Source organism: Aythya fuligula, chromosome 7, assembly GCF_009819795.1.
Source record: "Aythya fuligula isolate bAytFul2 chromosome 7, bAytFul2.pri, whole genome shotgun sequence".
In the NCBI taxonomy this organism is placed as follows: domain Eukaryota; kingdom Metazoa; phylum Chordata; class Aves; order Anseriformes; family Anatidae; genus Aythya; species Aythya fuligula.
In genome coordinates, this window is record NC_045565.1 from 34,886,917 (window position 1) to 34,904,341 (window position 17,425).

The 17,425-nt window shown below is 48.9% G+C and overlaps 1 protein-coding gene across 2 annotated transcripts in view; it reads left to right on the plus strand.

The window, feature by feature from the left end:
• The first annotated feature begins 454 nt into the window (after positions 1 to 454).
• The window catches only part of DOCK1 (dedicator of cytokinesis 1), a 257,844-nt gene continuing 240,873 nt past the window's right edge, over positions 455 to 17,425 (plus strand). For both annotated transcript variants that reach the window (XM_032190845.1, XM_032190846.1), the window contains exons 1-3: positions 455 to 580; positions 12,450 to 12,533; positions 16,443 to 16,483. In XM_032190845.1, the coding sequence (XP_032046736.1) occupies positions 535 to 580; positions 12,450 to 12,533; positions 16,443 to 16,483 (171 nt within the window). In that variant the 5' untranslated portion in view covers positions 455 to 534. The remainder of the gene's footprint in view (positions 581 to 12,449; positions 12,534 to 16,442; positions 16,484 to 17,425) is intronic.

The following is a 17,425-nucleotide window of genomic DNA, read 5'->3' on the forward strand; positions in this document are numbered from 1 at the left end:
GGTTGGACTCGATGATCTTGAGGTCTCTTCCAACCTAGGCAATTCTGTGATAAAATCAGTGACTTTTGGGGAGTTAAGCATCCTGAGGCAGACCGGGCTGCTCCCGTGGGGGCTGCCCGCTCTCCCTGCCCACCTGGGCAGAGCCAGCAGGCTGCTTGTCCACAGAGCCTCCCGCACAGCTGCTTTGGGGTGAGAAAAGAAACTTTTGAGCAAAGTAATGCGTCCAGGTGCCCGGAATTTAACCCCACGGCGAGGCACCACCTCAGCCCGCTTCCCTCGGCGGGGGGGAACAGCACGCCCGGAGGGAGTCAGGGAAGGGGAGCCCCGATCAGGACGGACCCCACAGGTCCCCCCGGTTCTCCCCTCACGCCCGGGGCCGTCCCCATGTCCCCGGGCGGGCGCCATGGCGCTGGCCCCGCCCGCCCCACATGACTCCGCCGTCGGTAGAAACTTTTCCCGTCCCGCGGTTGGAAAATGGCGGCGTAGGAGCGGGGCTCCGGCATCCCCGCCCGCTCCCCTACCCCCGGCTCCGCCATGACCCGCTGGGTCCCCACCAAAAGGGAGGAAAAATACGGCGTAGGTGAGGACCCTCCCCGCCTCCCCCCCCCCCTCTCCCTCCCCGTCCCCGCCTGTTGCGCCGAGCCCGAGGGGACCGGGCCGGCCTCAGCCGCTGCCCCTTCGGCCGGGGGCTCGCTTTTCATTTTTGAGGGGCTGCTTTTTGTCCTTTCTCTCTCTTTTTTTGCTTCTTTCCTCGAGCCTTGTGGACCCGTGAGGAGTTAGAGCTAGCCCTGCACCACTGTATTTTTATATATATATATATATAGTTTTTTTTTTTTTTAAATATATTTATTCTTTATGCAGGATGTGCGCCCCGTCCCGCAGCTGGGCGTTGGGCGGTGCAGAGCCCACCCTGTGGGGTGCGCGTCCCCAAAACGGGGCTGTGCAGTTCCTGCACCCCAACCTGCAGGATCAGGCACCCCAATCTGCAGGAAAATCCAAGGGCTTCCCCTCTGGCTGCTTCCCGAGGATCCATTTCGTCTGCCGCCCCAAAACAGAGGGGAATTGTTCTCTGCCGGAGGCTGAAACGCCTCTCGGATGTGGAGCTGAGCTCCAGTGCGTGCTGCCGGGAAGGCCCCGTCCTCAAACCGGGGCGTTTTGTTTTATCCAGAGGGGTTTTTTAGGGGTTGAGGAGGAGAAAACTTTATTGGCACGGGTGAGAGCTTTTGTCCTAGGGAAGGAAGGACCAAACCTGGCTGTTCCAGCTGGAAAGGAGAAGCGGAGCGTGTGCCGCTCAGCTCCGTGTAGTTCTGGTGTATGCCCACGGCTAAGCCTGGTGTAAACAAATTGAGCAGGAAAAGGGGAATTTGTGGGTGTGCGTAGAGCCCCAGTGAATTTCAGGGATGAATTTTGTATGTGTACATCCCTAGGAAGTGTAACTCTACAACAATAAACCGGCTACGTGGTGTGGATGCTGTAAATTTGGTGCCGGGGATGCAGAGATGATGTGGATGACTGGTGCTTGTTAGGAGCCCGGCCAGCTGTGTTGGGGTGTGGGGCAGGTAGGATGTTCCTGAAATGCTGCCCTACAGACGGCATACGGTGGGGCTGTAAACCCGGTGACACTGGGGAGAAGTGCTGTGTTATAGGGCTGGCACCTGGCTCTGATCAAGGGGATGCCAAGGCTCCGGGAGCTGCTTTTGGGATGGTGAGAGTGAGAAGGTGTGGAAGCAGCTGGGTGGATCCTCACTTCATTTCGGGGTGAACTCTGCTTATCTGTGGACATCCCATGTGGGAAACTGGATGTGTAGTGAGTGAACTAGACTTAAACATAATTTAAAAAGATATCTTTTTTTTTTTTTTTTCTGGTTTCATAAAGCACGGGATTATTTTCGTGTTGGAAGTGTTCTGAAGCCCTAACCCTTGAAAAGGCTCCGGGTCCTCAGCAGAAAGGAGCTCGGGCTGCGTTTTGTTCGTGTCGGCTGCTCTTGGGAGTTTTGTCCTGGTTTCTGTGACAGCTTTGCTTCTCCTCAGATAGTTTTTTCTTTTTCTTCAAGTTAGTTGAGGAGGATGATCCGTAGTGTCGGCATTTCTCTGATGAACTGCAGGGTGCGAGAGTTGGAAGGAGTTACAAAGAGATTAAATAGGATTTGAAGTTAATTGAACACCAGTTTTCCCTGTTAGGCATTAAATGCGGGGTGTGGAGACGATTGCCTCTATTCTGCTTTGCTGAACTTCCTCCTGATGAAGATTAATATTCCACCTGGTTACGTGCATTTTACACACCTGCGTGTAGTTAAAAAGGGCACTTCTGTACCTGGAGAGACTTCAGGGATTTTGTTTTTTTTTTGGTTAGTTCTGAAATTTGCAGGTTGTGGGGAATGAGAGCATAAGTTTTAGGCAGTCCCGGAGCAGAAGCAGTGAGCGCTGGCGAGGTGAGGGGAGCACTAAAGGAGTTTTCTTCCCAACAACTTGCCCGGCTGGTGCTGGAGGATGGTGGGGACGCAGCGTGGTCTGACAGCAGGACAGGAACATCGTCTGTCCCGAGCGGGGCTGTTTCTGAGCTGCCCTCTGAGCGATGCCCAGCCCTGGTACATGCAGTGTACGTACAAGTGTGTGTGTACGATACACCTCTGACACTTTGTGTGACTTTTCCCTTTTGAGCAGCGTGTTCCTGTGCACTGCTAACTTCTCCTGACATCCCAAGGCTTGCTGTCGGAGACATGCTTGGAATAAATGATGGAGGCGATGGGTGCAAGCGCTCTGCACGCTGCTCTTCCTGCTCGGCCAGCCTCGTCCCGCGGTGTGGAGTTCCCCAACGATGCTGGATGTCCAGGATAGGCACGAGCTGAGCGGCCAGCCCTCGAGGAGGAGCGCTGCCACGCTGGCACACAGCTTATCTCGGCGGGCAGTTGTGAGCGTGATGCAGTGCCACTTCCTCAGAGGGCCCGGGGCTCGGTGCGGGGAGGGCTGTGGGTCCAGCGGGGTGCTGGAGTTATGGGGTGCACATATGGGGTCCTGCTGGAACTGGGAAATGGACAGCTTCATTGAAGCAGCTTTTCTCCACTCCCGACATCATCCGTCCTTCATCTTCAGCGTGATGTGCGGCTCTGCTTCATCTCTCATCCCGTGATTGTGGCTCACCTGGGTGTACGGGGCACTGCAGGTACCTGCGATGGCATCTGTAGGTCACAGTCCTTAGCCAGGACCTTGCAAGCTGCCCACGTGCACAGAATTCGGTGTGGGTTTCATGTTGCCACATGCACTGCTAAAGCAAAACATCAAAAAATGTAACAGCAACACCACCAAACAAACAAACAAAACCCATGAAAAGAAGGGATTTAACTGCAAGCCGCACGGTTTGGAAATTGGCGTGTGTTCGCTTGTTACCGGTCAGTTTTTGTTGCCCTTTGACAGGGGAATTGACCTGCCTGGCTTTGAAACAGGAGGGGTGTCACCAGATTTCCAGGTCAGGGCGCTTTAGTGCCTCTTGGAGTTGGGATGGCTTTTTGAAAGTATTTTTTAATTTTTATTATTATTTCTAAGGGAGTGCCCTAGCGAGTTGGTGGATGGAGCGGTGTTACGAAGGTGTGCATGGCCTGCAACCTCAGGTGTGCCCTTGTAATGGCTCTTCGAACAGGGGGACAGGAATTCGGTGAGAGTAGTGCCATCTGAGAGCACGGGAGCTCCTCCAAGTGAGTGCTGGTTCTTTGTTTCTGCTGTGCGAGGAGGGGCTGAAGCTGCTGAGGGCAGATTTCAGGTTTGCACAAAAAACAGTGCTTGCGGTCTGCAGCTGCGGTGAGACGGAGGCTCCTTCCCTTCGTTAGCGAGAGCTGCTGGTCTCGTGCTTTCAGATTCGTGCCTTAAAACGGGGGAGGAAAGGGTTTCAGGAAGTCGAGGAAGATATTTTACTGCTGTTATTCTGCGAGTGACATTCAGAGCTGTCCGTAAGGGTGGTCAGGGTAGGTACCTGCACGCTGTGGGTTTGTCCCAGCAGTGCTGTGCCGTGACCTCCAAAACCAGCAGAGAAAACGTGCTTGTTATGTGGTGTTTGCTTGTGTATTTATCAATGCGGTGCTATTTCGAGGAAGCACGTGCAGGATTGCTCTCCAGGAGACATCGTACCCTGCTGCGTGCCCAGCCTGGGGCTCGTGTGTGATCCTGCACTGCACTTTCGGGTTCCCTGCCTGCTGGGGCTGGTTGCAGGGCTGGGAAGGGGCCCTCGAGATCTCGAGTTCTCCATTGTTCTAGGAGTTTATCTGCTATTAATTAATGCTCTTACTCCTGGAAGGAAAAGGGAAGAGGGAATTTCCACACGATGAGGTTTTAAGCTTTACAGCATGCACGAGTGTGGAGTGACGGCAGGACAAGGTCCTGATTGACGAAGGGTTTGGGTTTGGTGTTAATTCAGAGCAAAAACCATCCCTGAATTTCAAGTGGTGCCTTAGTGCTTGTTGCAGTCCTGTTTGGCCGTTCCTTGCCATAAATGTTAGATTTAGGCACCCTGAGACAATCCCAGTTTTGCCGTACTTGGCCCAGCTTTCTTGGTATTTATTGGTGTGAAATGAAAGCATCTTCTTTGTACGTAGGCAAAACTTTGAGGACAGGGGGAAGTAAACAGAAAGACAGCTGAAGCCAGGACAGCACCGCCAGGAAGGCTTCCGTCCAGCCTGCAAGCACGGGGAGAAGCATTTTTTGGAAATAGCTGTGTTTCTGGAGTTTGTCCAGCGCTGGCCGTGGCCCACGTGCAGGATATGCTTTTGCTAATCCTTCAGGAGTCCCCCCAGGACTGAAATCCAGTACGTGGCGGTAAATACCTGAAGATGTGCCTCGCTTCGGATGAGTGCCTAAAAGCCAACCGAGGTGAAGGAATCGAAGCTCGGGCGAGGAGCTCGTGCTAATCCCGTTTGGAAGCATTTGCCATATTCACCACGTCGGGCTCCTCTCTCCTCTCCTACTTGCTGCACCTCGGAAGCTCTCCCAAAGCAGCCGCTGGTGGCAATAGTCATTTATTATTTTTTTTGGAATAATGTTTTAATGAGTTCCTCAATGAGTTACTGAAGTTTTCTTCCTCTAGCTTGGAGGAAAATTGAAATTTATTTTAGCATAAACCTTTTTTTGAGGTGTTCTCAGAGGTTTGCAGCTGGTTTTACCAAAGGAATTGGAGGAGCAAGATGCCGTTGTCACCCCGCAGGAGAGCCGAGCTCTGTGGATGCGCCGTGTGATCTCGGAACAGGAATGGACCCAAGTGCCCGAGGTCAGCGTGCTGGTGGGCATCACTGAGTAAAGGTTGGTGCTTGGATTTTGGAGAGCTTTCAGACCACGAAATGCGGAGACCCGGCGCTGCCACACACCCCAGAGGCTGCTGAGGGATGGAAATGCCTCCTGGAAGCTCGTGCGTGCTCTGCGTGTCTTCCTTTCCCTCCAGACAAAGCACGGAAGTGCCGGCACTGCTGCATTTGAAGCCCGACGTCATGGAGCAGCGTGTGCTCGGGGTGCACAGCGGGGCAGCCAGGAAGGAGGAAGCTGGTGCTGGACGAGGAGCTCCCGCTGCTGGATCCTCCCCAAACTGAGCTGGTGCTGCTGGGGGAGGCATGCCCTGAGCTCTGGATGTGGAATAAAAAGGGGTGACAGAAGAAATAAAATGGATATTGCTGGTGGTGCTGGTGCTTCCAAGTGGAGCTTCCAAGTCCTGACACGGATGGTGAATGATTTAAAAGGCCGTGTGCCTTCAGAGATCTGCTCTTAATATGAGCCCGGTGAACAAATCGTGGCCTTGGAATGGCTGCAGGTTATCGAGGCTCTTACTCCAATGCCTTACGAGCGCTCGCAGAGGGGTTGCTCTGTGATTGTATTAAGTAGAAATATGGCTGAGGACATCACTGTGAGTCAGAAGAGTCGCAGATAAGGGTGTGTGGGAACCTTCAGACTTCTTTGTGCCTAAATCTTAGGCTGCTGTCGCAAGATAAGAGATCGGACAGGCTCCTGCTGTGGGTTTCTTTGCCGTTTCCTCCCAATTTGTGGTCACGCAGGAGGTTTCCTGGCACTGCTCACCCAGCGGTGTCACCTCATGTGCTGGGGGGAGACGGGGTTTGGCTTTGGAGATTTACACCTAGGGGAGATGGAAAACTTACTCGAGCTGCTCGCTTTCCTTCCAGGAACCAACTCTAAACCCTTTTTTACTGTGCATGGAGGCTGAATCATTAGGGCAGCAGAATGCATCTGCACTAAATGTGCTCTTTCGCCTCCCGCTGTTGTCCTGCCTGCCTCTTTCGTGCCCACCAGCTTTTTGGATCGTGGTTCCTGGATGGTGGCCGTCTCCTATGCATCCTGGGGCTGCTGTGGCCAAGAGTGGAGCAGCCTCGTGAAATCCCCAGAGCAAAGGCTAAGTGGTGAAACTAAAACAACTCTTTTACTGCTACCATCATCTGTAGGTTGATTTTTTTTTATTTTAGCCAAGCAGCTGGCAGGCAGAAAGAAGAAGACCATGCGATGGGCAGCAGCAAGCCGAAGCCAAGCGCCGAGTTCCTCCAAGCCTGGGCTTTGCCAGCTGCTGTTTGTGAGCACCGGGTCCTTTGTAAGCGAGTGCAGTGATGTGCCAGCACTGCCAGGGCTGCGAGCAGTAGGGGAAGAGCCTTTTCCCAGAGTTTGCAGTGTTTGGGGTGTCCTGATGGGAACAGGGGCGTGCTTGCCCTGCAGCTTTGTGGCTCAGAGCTGTGTCCCGGGCAGTAGTTTCCACAGTGCGTGACTCAAAGGGGCAAAACCAGCAACCCCGGGGGTCTGGTGAGGAGCCAACTATTCTCTTGGTATTTAACGCTGCATTTTGTTTATTTGTTGGTTTTTTACGTTTCGCTGTAACTAAGGGATTAAAAAAAAAAATTGCAGACATTTCTCCGGATAAGGGAACATCTGCAGTCCCTTCAGATTGCCCGGCTTTAGCCCTGATCGTCGCTGCCCTAAAGAGCTCGGGGGCTGATAAAGCTCCAGACACGTCGGGGAGAATCCCCTGCTGTTTGCTGAGGGGGGATCTCGGCAATAGGATGGACTGCCTGCCTGCAGTGTGCCCGCAGCACTGCTCACCAGAGTTTTGCTCCTGGTAGCAGCCTCCTAACAGAGAGGAACGTCTCCTTAGCAAGGTGTTAGGTGGAAAAGAAATGCCTGGAGAAGCAAGTGAGTCTTCGAGGAGTGCCCGGAGTAATTTGTGCGGAGTACTGGGTGCCGAGCCTCAGAGGGAAAACAAAAGGCGGTTGTTTGGGTATAGCTGGAGGAGCACATCCTAAAAAAAGTTAGCAGAATCACTCACTTGTGCTATTGTTTACGTTTTTAGAAGTTTTTGTGGTTCAGCTGGTGTTGGAGCTTCCAGCTGAAAGTATTCCTGAAGTGGTGCATGAACAGGTTTTTATCAATACCTTGCCCTCAGAGGCCCCTGTATATTTTCCGACCCGTTTGAGTCCGAGTGCCCGCAGCTCGGGCTGGGGACATGCAGGAGCAGATGCAGAAAGCCAAAGTCTGAAGTGTTGCAGCTGTAAGATCAGGTTCCTGCTGAGCAGAAAGGTGAGGAGTCGAGCTTGCACGGGCACATCTTCCACGTGTTCCCCTACTTTATTCCTCCTTGCTTCCAGGAGGTTGGTATGCTTGATTTACGGAGAGAGGAAGAAGTGACTCCGGGTTTTAAAGAGTAGGAATTTGGGTTTTTCTTCTCCCTGTTTCTTCCAGCATGAGCATACACTAAAGGGCTTGTCCCTGGGTGATGTGGGGCTTGTATGGCTGCACAGGTTCCCCCATGGCAGCACCGGGAGAGCCTGGCCCTAAAGCCCTGAGTGCCTCAGACAGGGACTCTTTGTTCAGGTTAGCTGCCAGGGCGATTCTCTCGCTAGCCTGAAAGCCTCCCGAGTCATGTGGTGTCTTCTTGGTTGGGAGACAAACAATTTTTCCCTGTTTTTGCAAAATCCTGGGCTTCTCTTCTAATGTATTCGGCGCTGGTTGAGCAGCATCCGTGGCTGCGCTCTCACGTTAACTCCCGGGTAAGATACAGCTTCAGGAAGATACCACGCTGCCTCCTTCTGCGATAGCCTAGCTGCTGGGGAGAAGAAAAAGTGTTGGTGGATCCCACTGCAGCTCTTCGCAGGTAATTCTTCTCGCTGGCTGTGATTTCTGAGAAAGCAGAACAAGTTCCTCGGGGATTGTTTGACGGTGGATCCGTGCTCTTTCTTTGTACTTGCTGCTGGAGACAGCTTGAAGGACTGGGAGACAAATAAGGCGATGGCAAGTGCAAACAAATGGAGCGAGGTTTGATGTGTAAAAGCTCACGGTGCCTTCTCCTCTCCTTCCCACTCTATAAACTTTCCTGAGAAAGCAGTGCAGGACTCTCGGTGTTGTTTCCTGGTAGAAATACCGAGGAGGAAGAGCAGAGTAGGAAATGAGACCTCCTTCCCATCACCTCATTTTCGCCTTGCTCGAGGCTTTTTGCTCCGCATCGTCAGCTCCGTGTTGCGGTGAATGGTGGCTTGCAGGGGCTGTTTGTTTGCTAACCATTTCCACAGTAGCGCGACAGCAATTTTATTGTGTTGAACTCGATTTTTATAGTCCATCGGAATGGCTGTTAAAATATAGCTGTGCCACCAAGCTCACTGCTGCTGAAATGCCTCCGAGAAAACACCCCCTTCACCAACATATCCTTGGCGTGACAGGGACCTGCTGCCGTGGTAAGGGGCAGAGCTGGAAGGAACGGGGCTGGTGTTAAGGGGCTGGATTGTTTTTGGCACCATCCTCACGTGGGGAAAGCTGGGCTGTGTTCTCGAAGGGTTTGGGGTGGCAGCAGCGTCCCTCCCGTGTCACCTCCCGTGTTGCCGCAGCCCAATTGAACAGCCTCACATTGACTCATCACCGGCTCCTACATGCTTGGTCCTGTGCCAGCGCTGACCGTAAGCTGAGCTAATTATTTCCTCCTCCCAGCCTCTTTAACTCTTCCTGCTTTCTCGTGCCCAGCGCATACTTCAGCACATTTTATGCAGCGCAACGTCGAAGTGCAGGAAATTTGAGGGAACGTCAAAAGTCACTTGCTCTGTGAGTCCGTGCTTGCAGATGACAGATGCCAAGACTTGGTTACGTTTCCATTTTGTCTAAATCAGCACCTTGTGAAGTGAGCATCTTATCCTCTCCTATTTGATCTCTGCCGGAGGGATTCAGCAGCAGGGCAGTGGTTATGCTCCTGGAAGGAAAATGACTTCAGCTTTGTTTTATTTTCTGGCCTTACAAAGTCCCCCCGGTTTACCAAGCCGTGCTAGGTAGCAATAAGGCCCAGATGTGCTGCGGAACATCTCGCTGCCCTGTGCTGCCGTCTTTTTTTTAAGGGTGTAAAATAAAGCTGATAGTATGGCAATGGCCGCTTGCTTTCCTTTCCAAGTGTGAAATGTTTAATACAAACTTCAATGTGAAGTAATTCCAGGGCACGCTCACATTTTTATGGTGTCCTGGCTATCTCAGCTCTCATACAGAGAAAAGCTTTCCCAGCATATTACCTTTGTTTGCTTCTTACCTTTTCTCCTCCGTCCCCTCTTTCATTTTTCCAGTTCTTCTAACACGTGCAGATTAATGAGTGCGGTTCTTCAGCGGTGTTTGTTTCCCATTCTTTACCAATAAATGGGTTTTTAACTCAATTACTGTAATGCCCTGTTCGTTGTTCCTTTCTTTATCAACTCGGAGCGCTGAAAAATTGCTCTTTCGGTGCCCACACTGATCCTTTGCTTTTGGCATTTCAGCCCTTGTGTGTAGGGCTGCTCGGAAGGAGGAGGACGGCGAAGGCAGCCTTGGTGTGCCCCCGGTACTTCTGGTAGCTCTTGTGCGTGGCTGCTGGAGTTTTCTCTGACATGAGTCTATCCCTTAAGGAGAAAAGGCTTTATAAATTAAATTATTTTAGATGATAAGGAGCAGGGTACTGAGTTGCAATAGAAAAGGAGCTGCTTTTGTTGTGCCATGTCAGTCTGTGTGGGGAAGAGGAGCATGGGGATGCTGTGTTAGACCACAGTAACCGGGAGACTGACTTGCACTGGCTTAGCCACGCATCTTTTGGTGCTTAAGTAAGCGTGTTCCTTGCTTGTGAATTGTTGCAAAGACTTTTTAGGAGCCCAGTTACAGGCTACGTAGCTCGTTTTCCAAAAATTCAAGCCCAATGGGCAGGCCTGACGTTAGATGGTGCAAATATTCCTAATGCTTCGTTCAGCTTACGACTCCCCAAGCTGAAAATCTGTCATGCTGAGAATGGGATTTTCCAAATTAAGCCAAACTTTTTTTCCTTTTTCTTTTTTAAAGCAACTTGTACTTCACGTACTTCATGTCTTAAATGTTGACTCAGTGTACTGGTGTGAGTGTGTGTGTGTGTTTTTTAATAAGCCTTCCCTCCACGGCCCCCGCTCGCTCAGCTGAGGGCAGTGGGAGCTGTCATGGGCAGTAATTACCTCTCGATGGCTTTTTGTCATCTTCAGTCCCAAGAAGTGGTCGTTACAGTGACGTTCACGTTGCCTGACCCTCCTCGCTGTGACAGGTTCGCACTCCTGGGTATCAATTTTAGCGTCTCTTCTTCACAGCTGCCTTTGATCCTTAATGCTATTCAGCTTCGATGCTTGAGAAATGGTTGGCTGAAGCATGAACGTGGTACTCAGCTGGTTTTAATCTGTCAGGGTGTGAATTTTTCCTGATTTGGGGGCCTGGTATTAGGCAGCGAGATTGCTCTCGGGGGCCCCAAGGCCTCGGATGGGTTTGTTCCTGCACACGCCGAGCACCCAAAGGTTCATCTCACTGCGGTGACAGCTGGGACATGCAAGAAAGCAAAATAAAGCCCAGGAGCCTGGATTTAGGAGCTGAGCTTTAACCATCTAAGGTCAGAAGAGTTCATATCGACTTCGTCTCTCTGCAGCTCACAAACCTTAGCTGCAAAAGTTGCCCAGGAGTGGGATCCAGCAGCCTGTCCCCTGTGCCGCCGTTCAGGAGTTGTTGATGTTCCTCTGCTCTGAACAGTTCAAAATGGTAATTTTGGTTCGTGTTTTCTCACAGAGCGCTCTCCTCCCATGGAATAGCAATTACGGCTTTGAAATCCTGCTCCAGATACCTGGCAGCGAGGATTTATCTCTTTGTAATAATGAAAAAGCTAATAAAAAAATGAAAACAGGAATAGCTGGCTGGGCTTGTTTTGATGTCAATAAAACTATCACTTTCTAAAACCTTCATTAAATCCTGTTATTATTAGTCCTGCAGTCTGCTTGATCTGTGTACCTTTTTACCTGAGTGTCCTTCCCTGTATTCTTTAGGATCCCTCTGTTTCCTCTTTTGTATTTGTTGCTTTTTCCTACCTTTTTCGTTTCGTATTCTTTTCAATTTTGCGCTCGGATGTTATTTACTTAGTTCTGAGCTCCAGCCGGAGGAATACAACTCAGAGAAGGACCAACGAAGCGTGTCGTGTCTTCATTATTGTCAGCACCGTCAGCTGGAACTTGATAAACCCTGGCAAATGCCAAATCGCTGGAGGCTGAGCGGGGAGCCGGGGCCTGTCCCCATGCTGGGACCTGCTGGCTGTGCCCTGCTCATGCACTCAGGGCTAAACTGGTAATCAGATTTGAGATGAAGAAAGTGTTTTTCACCAGTTACCAGTTTTTTAGGTGGAATTTCAGGGGCTGGCCCTCCTGGGGGGGCCATGTCCTCCATGGCTGTGGTGAGCAGGGATGCGCCTGGGGCTGGTGGCGCGGCGCTTTGTAAGTTTGCTTTTTGGCCTCGTGCTGTAGGTTTTCAGCTGGAGGCTTTTTTTGGAAGTGCTTTGTGACCTGTAATGAGCACGGCACGTGTGGCTGGTGTCCTGTGAGCTCTGCGGGTTTCCTGCAGGTGGGGAGGCTGCTCTGCTACCCGTGGGATGTGTCCGGGGCTTTCTCTTCCTTAACATCCCAGAGAGTGCCTGGAGCACCTGATCTGCACACAGACCCCATCTCTGGAAACTGGTGTGGAAGGAGAAGGAACTTGGCTGTGTTGTTTTTAAATACGGTATTCATGCAGTAACTTTATGAACGATTGAGAAATCATTCCTTGATACAGCCGTGTAAATTGGGGTGTTCTGAAGCCGTTTGCTGCGTGTTAACCTGCAAGAGCAGGGTTATTGCAGAACTGCATCAGATTGCCACAAAGTGCTGGAAGCAGACAAGGCCAACAAGAAATGGAATGTATTGTTACGGAGAAACAGAGCATTATGAATAGACTGGGAGCCTATCTTTAAAAAGTGGACGTGTGGCTTTTGAGACTTGCTCGTGAGGAGATAGGAGTGAAATGAGGAACTTGACCAAAGGTGGCCGAAGCTGTACAGAAGGATTGAACGTGGCAATAATGCATCATAAAGTCATTTGTGTGGAGAAGTAAACATCTTGAAAGCTGTGTTTGCATGTGCTAACAGCAGTGTTTTCTCTGTCCAGCCCTTTATAACTATGATGCCAGGGGACCAGACGAACTCTCCCTACAGATCGGCGACACTGTGCACATCCTAGAAACATACGAAGGTAAGCCTGCAAAGCTTGCATTTTAATATCATTGCTCTTACAATTCCATTGCTTTTCTGCTCGTGACTGTATCGTCCCATATTATCAGGTGATGAATTGCTTGCTTTCTTGCTAAAGGACAAAACACATTATTTTTAATGAGCCCAGAATTATCCAATGCTAGATGTGAACGAAGAAGCGTGCGGTCGATACCTGGTGAATACCCATTTCCTTTTCTATGAAAGATGGATGTTCTCACAGCTTTATTTGTATGGATCGATTGCAGTATCTATCCCACATTTAGAGAAATGATAGATGTTTTTGGGATACCCATGGGTAATGCAAAGGAGCCTGCTGCTAAAAGAAGTTTAATCTGAATTTGAAAGTCACCCGGGTCCTAAATTATTTACGTCTCTTAGAAGAGATGGATACATGTGTTGCAGTGCCACGGACTGACTTCAGGCTTTTCAGATGCTTTGCTTGTTTTGACATTAAAGCTGCAGAAGCGTTACATTTACCAAAATCTTTCCTCCTTGATCCATATAAAAGGGAATGTGAGTGCTGAGTTTGATAATCACCAGAATGTGAAAATTGTCATAGCGCTTTTCTGCTTTTGCTTGATCCAGTCGTGAGCCAAGTGAAATACAGCTCTTTCATTATATCCTTGACTTTAACGTTAAGGCATGCTGCAGCCTGGAGAGGTACAAGTAGCATTTAACTAAACTGTCTGTGCTGAAAATACTGTAACAATTCTTGTCTCGTGCAAGTGTGAGTTGCTTTAATGTACGAATGCAACTTGTTTGGTTTTGGTGACACTGATCTGGTACATCTGTGTGATAAAGTTGTTTTTGGTATTGGCTTAATAGTTGTTTGTTTTTTTTTTTTTATTGTTACATTTACTAAACCAATGTTATTTCAACAGAAGTAACAAACTTTGTTCACCACTATGAGCACATTAATTTTCTTTGGTTGGCATTTCCTTACAGGGTTAAGCTTGCCACAGCAATTGCAAGTGACTATGCAAAGTAATCCTTCCATCGTTTCATATTATGTGATTTAATAATCATCTTTTAATGCAAAAAAAAAAAAAAAAGTACATGCAAATGGAATGATTTAAATACTGTGCAGCTTTATATTTTTATGTATAAATAAATGGGTTTATTTGATGAATGTGGGAGAAACTTTGAATCCCGAATAGGGTATGTGAAACCATGGCTGCTGCTAACTTAATGGGGTGGTGGGGATGAGTCGCTTTTTCCCTCAGATTTCAATAACAGAGAGGCCTCTGTGGTCTCAGCTCATAGTTGTTTGGCTTTGGGCACATGGGATGAGTTTACGTTAAAAGAAATGCAAATAAATTAATGTTCTTCCAAAGGTTTTATACAACAGTTGCTCATTACTTACCTGCTGTGATGGGAAACGAGGTGCTGTAATTGTTACCTCTCCCCACAGAGCTGTCATTATCGGGTAATTATTTGAGCTTTTTGATCTCCAGGTTCCTCTCCCCACAATGTGTGCAGCTTGACCTGCAGCTGTCTTGGTGGCTGCAGCCTCCTGGTGCCCCAGAGGGCTGTAGGGGCCCGGTCACTGAGCCCCTCATGTCAGGGGATGTCCGTGTCCCTTGGGTTTGGAGCAGGAGCTTGTAGTTGGCTGCTTCTCCAAATCCTCTTTGTCACGATGAAGTGCTAATGGTAAATCTTAGCTCAGCTGGTCCTCTCCCCACAGACAGAAGGGGTGAGAAGATGAGGGCTGAGTCTCGTGAGCGATGTCTAGGGCTTCTGTAGGATCCCAGTGGGATGGGTTGCAGCAGGGACCTGGCTGAAACCTCCTTAAAGTGCTGCTTCGAGGGCGAGATGATCTCCAGACGTCCCTTCCAACCTCGGCCGTTCTCAGGTTCTGTGATCGATGTGGAAATGCAGAGCTTTGCAATTTGTTACCGAAACGCTTTCATCTCTTAAAATTTAATCAAAGAAAACATCTTTTTCTCTGAAGGTTTGTACAAATATCTTTATGTGCAGATTGTGTAGAGATCGAGGCTTGTTGCAGGCAGCCCGGGTTTTTATCGATGTTAAGATATTGGTAATGAATGTGAGCACTCCATTGTTAAATCTCAATGCCTCTGCTCTGCCAGGAAGCAAAGAAAAGAGGGAGCTCATTTCTCATACTAATAGGGAGAGAATAATTGATCTTGAAAGCCAAATTAATGTTTTTCTTTCAGGTGGAATTGCAGAGGATTTTATTTTTCAATTAGAAAACTTCCTCTCGCACTTCTTAATGTGAACCTTACAGGAAAAGGCAGACAGCAAAGCCGGGTGACTTCATAAACAGCTTTCATGTGGCAGGAGAGAAGGATTGTTTTCCATAGCAGATGTCCCAGAACAAATATTTGCCTCTTTCTGAAGTAACACTGGCCTGATCTTTGTTGTTTTAATTCTCTTTGGTGGAATAGGCAAAATGAACATGTAGGACAAGAGAAACAGCGGAACCTGCCAAATTTTCCCCATCCTGTGCCTTTGCAGCTTTAGCAGAGCCAGCCGCTTCATTTCTTAGGTGGGAATTTCCTTGGCCGGGCATTTCCAGCCCTTAAATCCCGTGAGCTTTTTAAAGGGGATGCTGGAAACCCTGTAACACGTAACCAAGCCACTTAAAAGCCCAGGTCGCTTTCAAAAATACGGATGGCGTCAGCCTGTCCTCCTCTCACTGGCATTTTGTCTGAAACCAAATTGGCAGTAAATAAAGTGAGGAGCGTTTGCGGCTGTTCGCTGGGTGTTTCACTGAAGGGCCTGACATCAGATGTTTGCCCTCTTTGCTCTCCAGTTATTTATTTTTGCCCTCCAAAAAAAATCATGAGGTTATCAGGGACTAAAATTAGGCAGGGCCACCTTTTTAGTGTCACTGACACCCGTTCATGCACGTCCCGGTGCGGCGGCTGGGTAGGCCTGCCCCAGCAGCCCAGCTCTACTCGGTCTCCCCGTTCTTTGCTGAGGTCTGTCGACAGATGGATTTGCTGCAGTTGGAAGAAAAGTAGCGATTTTGTGACTTGAATTCCTTCATTTCATGCCTCTGGGGGAGCTGGTGGGTTTCGGGGTGCTCGTCTGCACGTGGAGAGCTTTCTTTTAGTGGATGGAGAGCTGTGGAAGTGAACAGGCCGCGTGTTTGGGCAGGCTGGTTGGAGATGATTTCCCTGTCATATTTCCCAGTGGTGGGGTTTTTAAAGCATATGGATGCTTTAAGGAGCAGTGCTTGGGGTCCTCATGCTGATGCTGTGCAGAGCCAGTCCCCACCAGGATGCCCTGGAGCAGTGTGCAAGTAACTTCAGACCCACAGAGCCTTTCCCCTCTCTGAACTACCTGTTCCTAGGCTCTGATTGTTATTTCTGATTGTTTTTATGAAGCTGTTCTGTTCTTTATCGTGTTTTTATTTTTTTACGAACTCCATCAGAGCCTTCTGCTGCTTTTGTGTTTTGATTTGTGAACTGTAAATCCCAAAGTATTCTGGTTTTCTGATGAGGTGACAAATGGCTAGTCTGCGCTTGAGAACTTGCATTTGATGAATTTAAATAGGTTTTTAATTCAAACTAGGTGAACAGTATGTACCTGTGAAGTTAATGCTCTTAAGTTGGTTTCATTTATGTTGGTAAATTACCAATTAAAAGGAAATGCATCACAGTTAAACACATCATGTAAAATACCACCTCTGTCACGCAGCGTTCTCCATCACTTTGTTTATCATCACTCGGATTTTGTAGCTTTCAGAGGAGGCTTTGTTGTAGCCAGGATATGAATTCTGTAGAGAACTGAGCTTCTGGAGTGTGTTGGTGGGGGATGAAGCACATTTGCAACACAAGGCAAGGGGCTGTTGAGCTGGGAGGGAGCAGTTGTTGGGCCACACGAATTAACGCTTCAACGCTTTCTCCCTTTTTCCTCCTAGGTTGGTACAGAGGTTATACACTAAGGAAAAAATCCAAGAAGGTAAGTGCTGCCTGAATGGACAGGGCTGTGTGGTGTAGCTGAGATGATGGGCACACCGTGTTACCACCTTGTGATGATCCAGTGTGTCTCCACTGCCCCCTGAACTGGGTGCACTGCTGACCCGTGCTGAATGTGATATTTTTTCCCAGTTAACTGGAACTTGCTGCAGCGAAGCCTGAAAACTGACTCACATATCTGTTTTTTGCAGTGTAAGGGTGGATGTACGCACGGTTACTCTGGCTGGGTGTGTATCAGCCGTGTTCTGCAGTAACTTGTGTGCCAAAGCCTCTGCCCTTGTAAAAAGTTAAGAGCTTCACAGCCTAGTTGATCTGCTTAAAGGCTGACATTTTGCTCTGCTATCTGCTAAACAATGTATTGCTTGTAAAATGCAATTCCATCTTGGGAAGCGATGAGATCCACGTTGTGATTTTCAGTCATTCTCCATGAGAGGGGCAGTAATCTTCTGCTGTGCAATTTTGCCTAGTTGTTAGGCTTCAAAGTGTGCGTAAAGGGCTGCTGTTTATAGCAGCGCTACTGAAATAGTGAAGGAAACAGCATGAGTGCTGCTTGCAATGTTTTTTTAATTTTATTTTTATTTTTTGCTTTACTTTGTGTCAGCAGTTAATCAGAATTGCACAACTTTTCTTTTGTTTCTTTTTAATTTTAAATTAAAACACACAAAATTTGCACGTTTGCATACAGAGGTATGTTTTAAGTTGTGCTTTCAGACGTGTAGGAACAGAGTTAGTTCTGTGGTTCATCCCACCCATTTCCTAACTAGGCCCGTTCTATGTTTTTTCTACTCTATTTTGATATTTTCTTTTTTGGGAGATAGGCTAAATTTCTTACAAACTGTATTTCGTGAGTGTGCCTTGTTCAGCCTAAGCAGAAATTATGCATTCCTGTTGGCTTAAATTAATTCCAGGTGTTGCTGAATTTGTA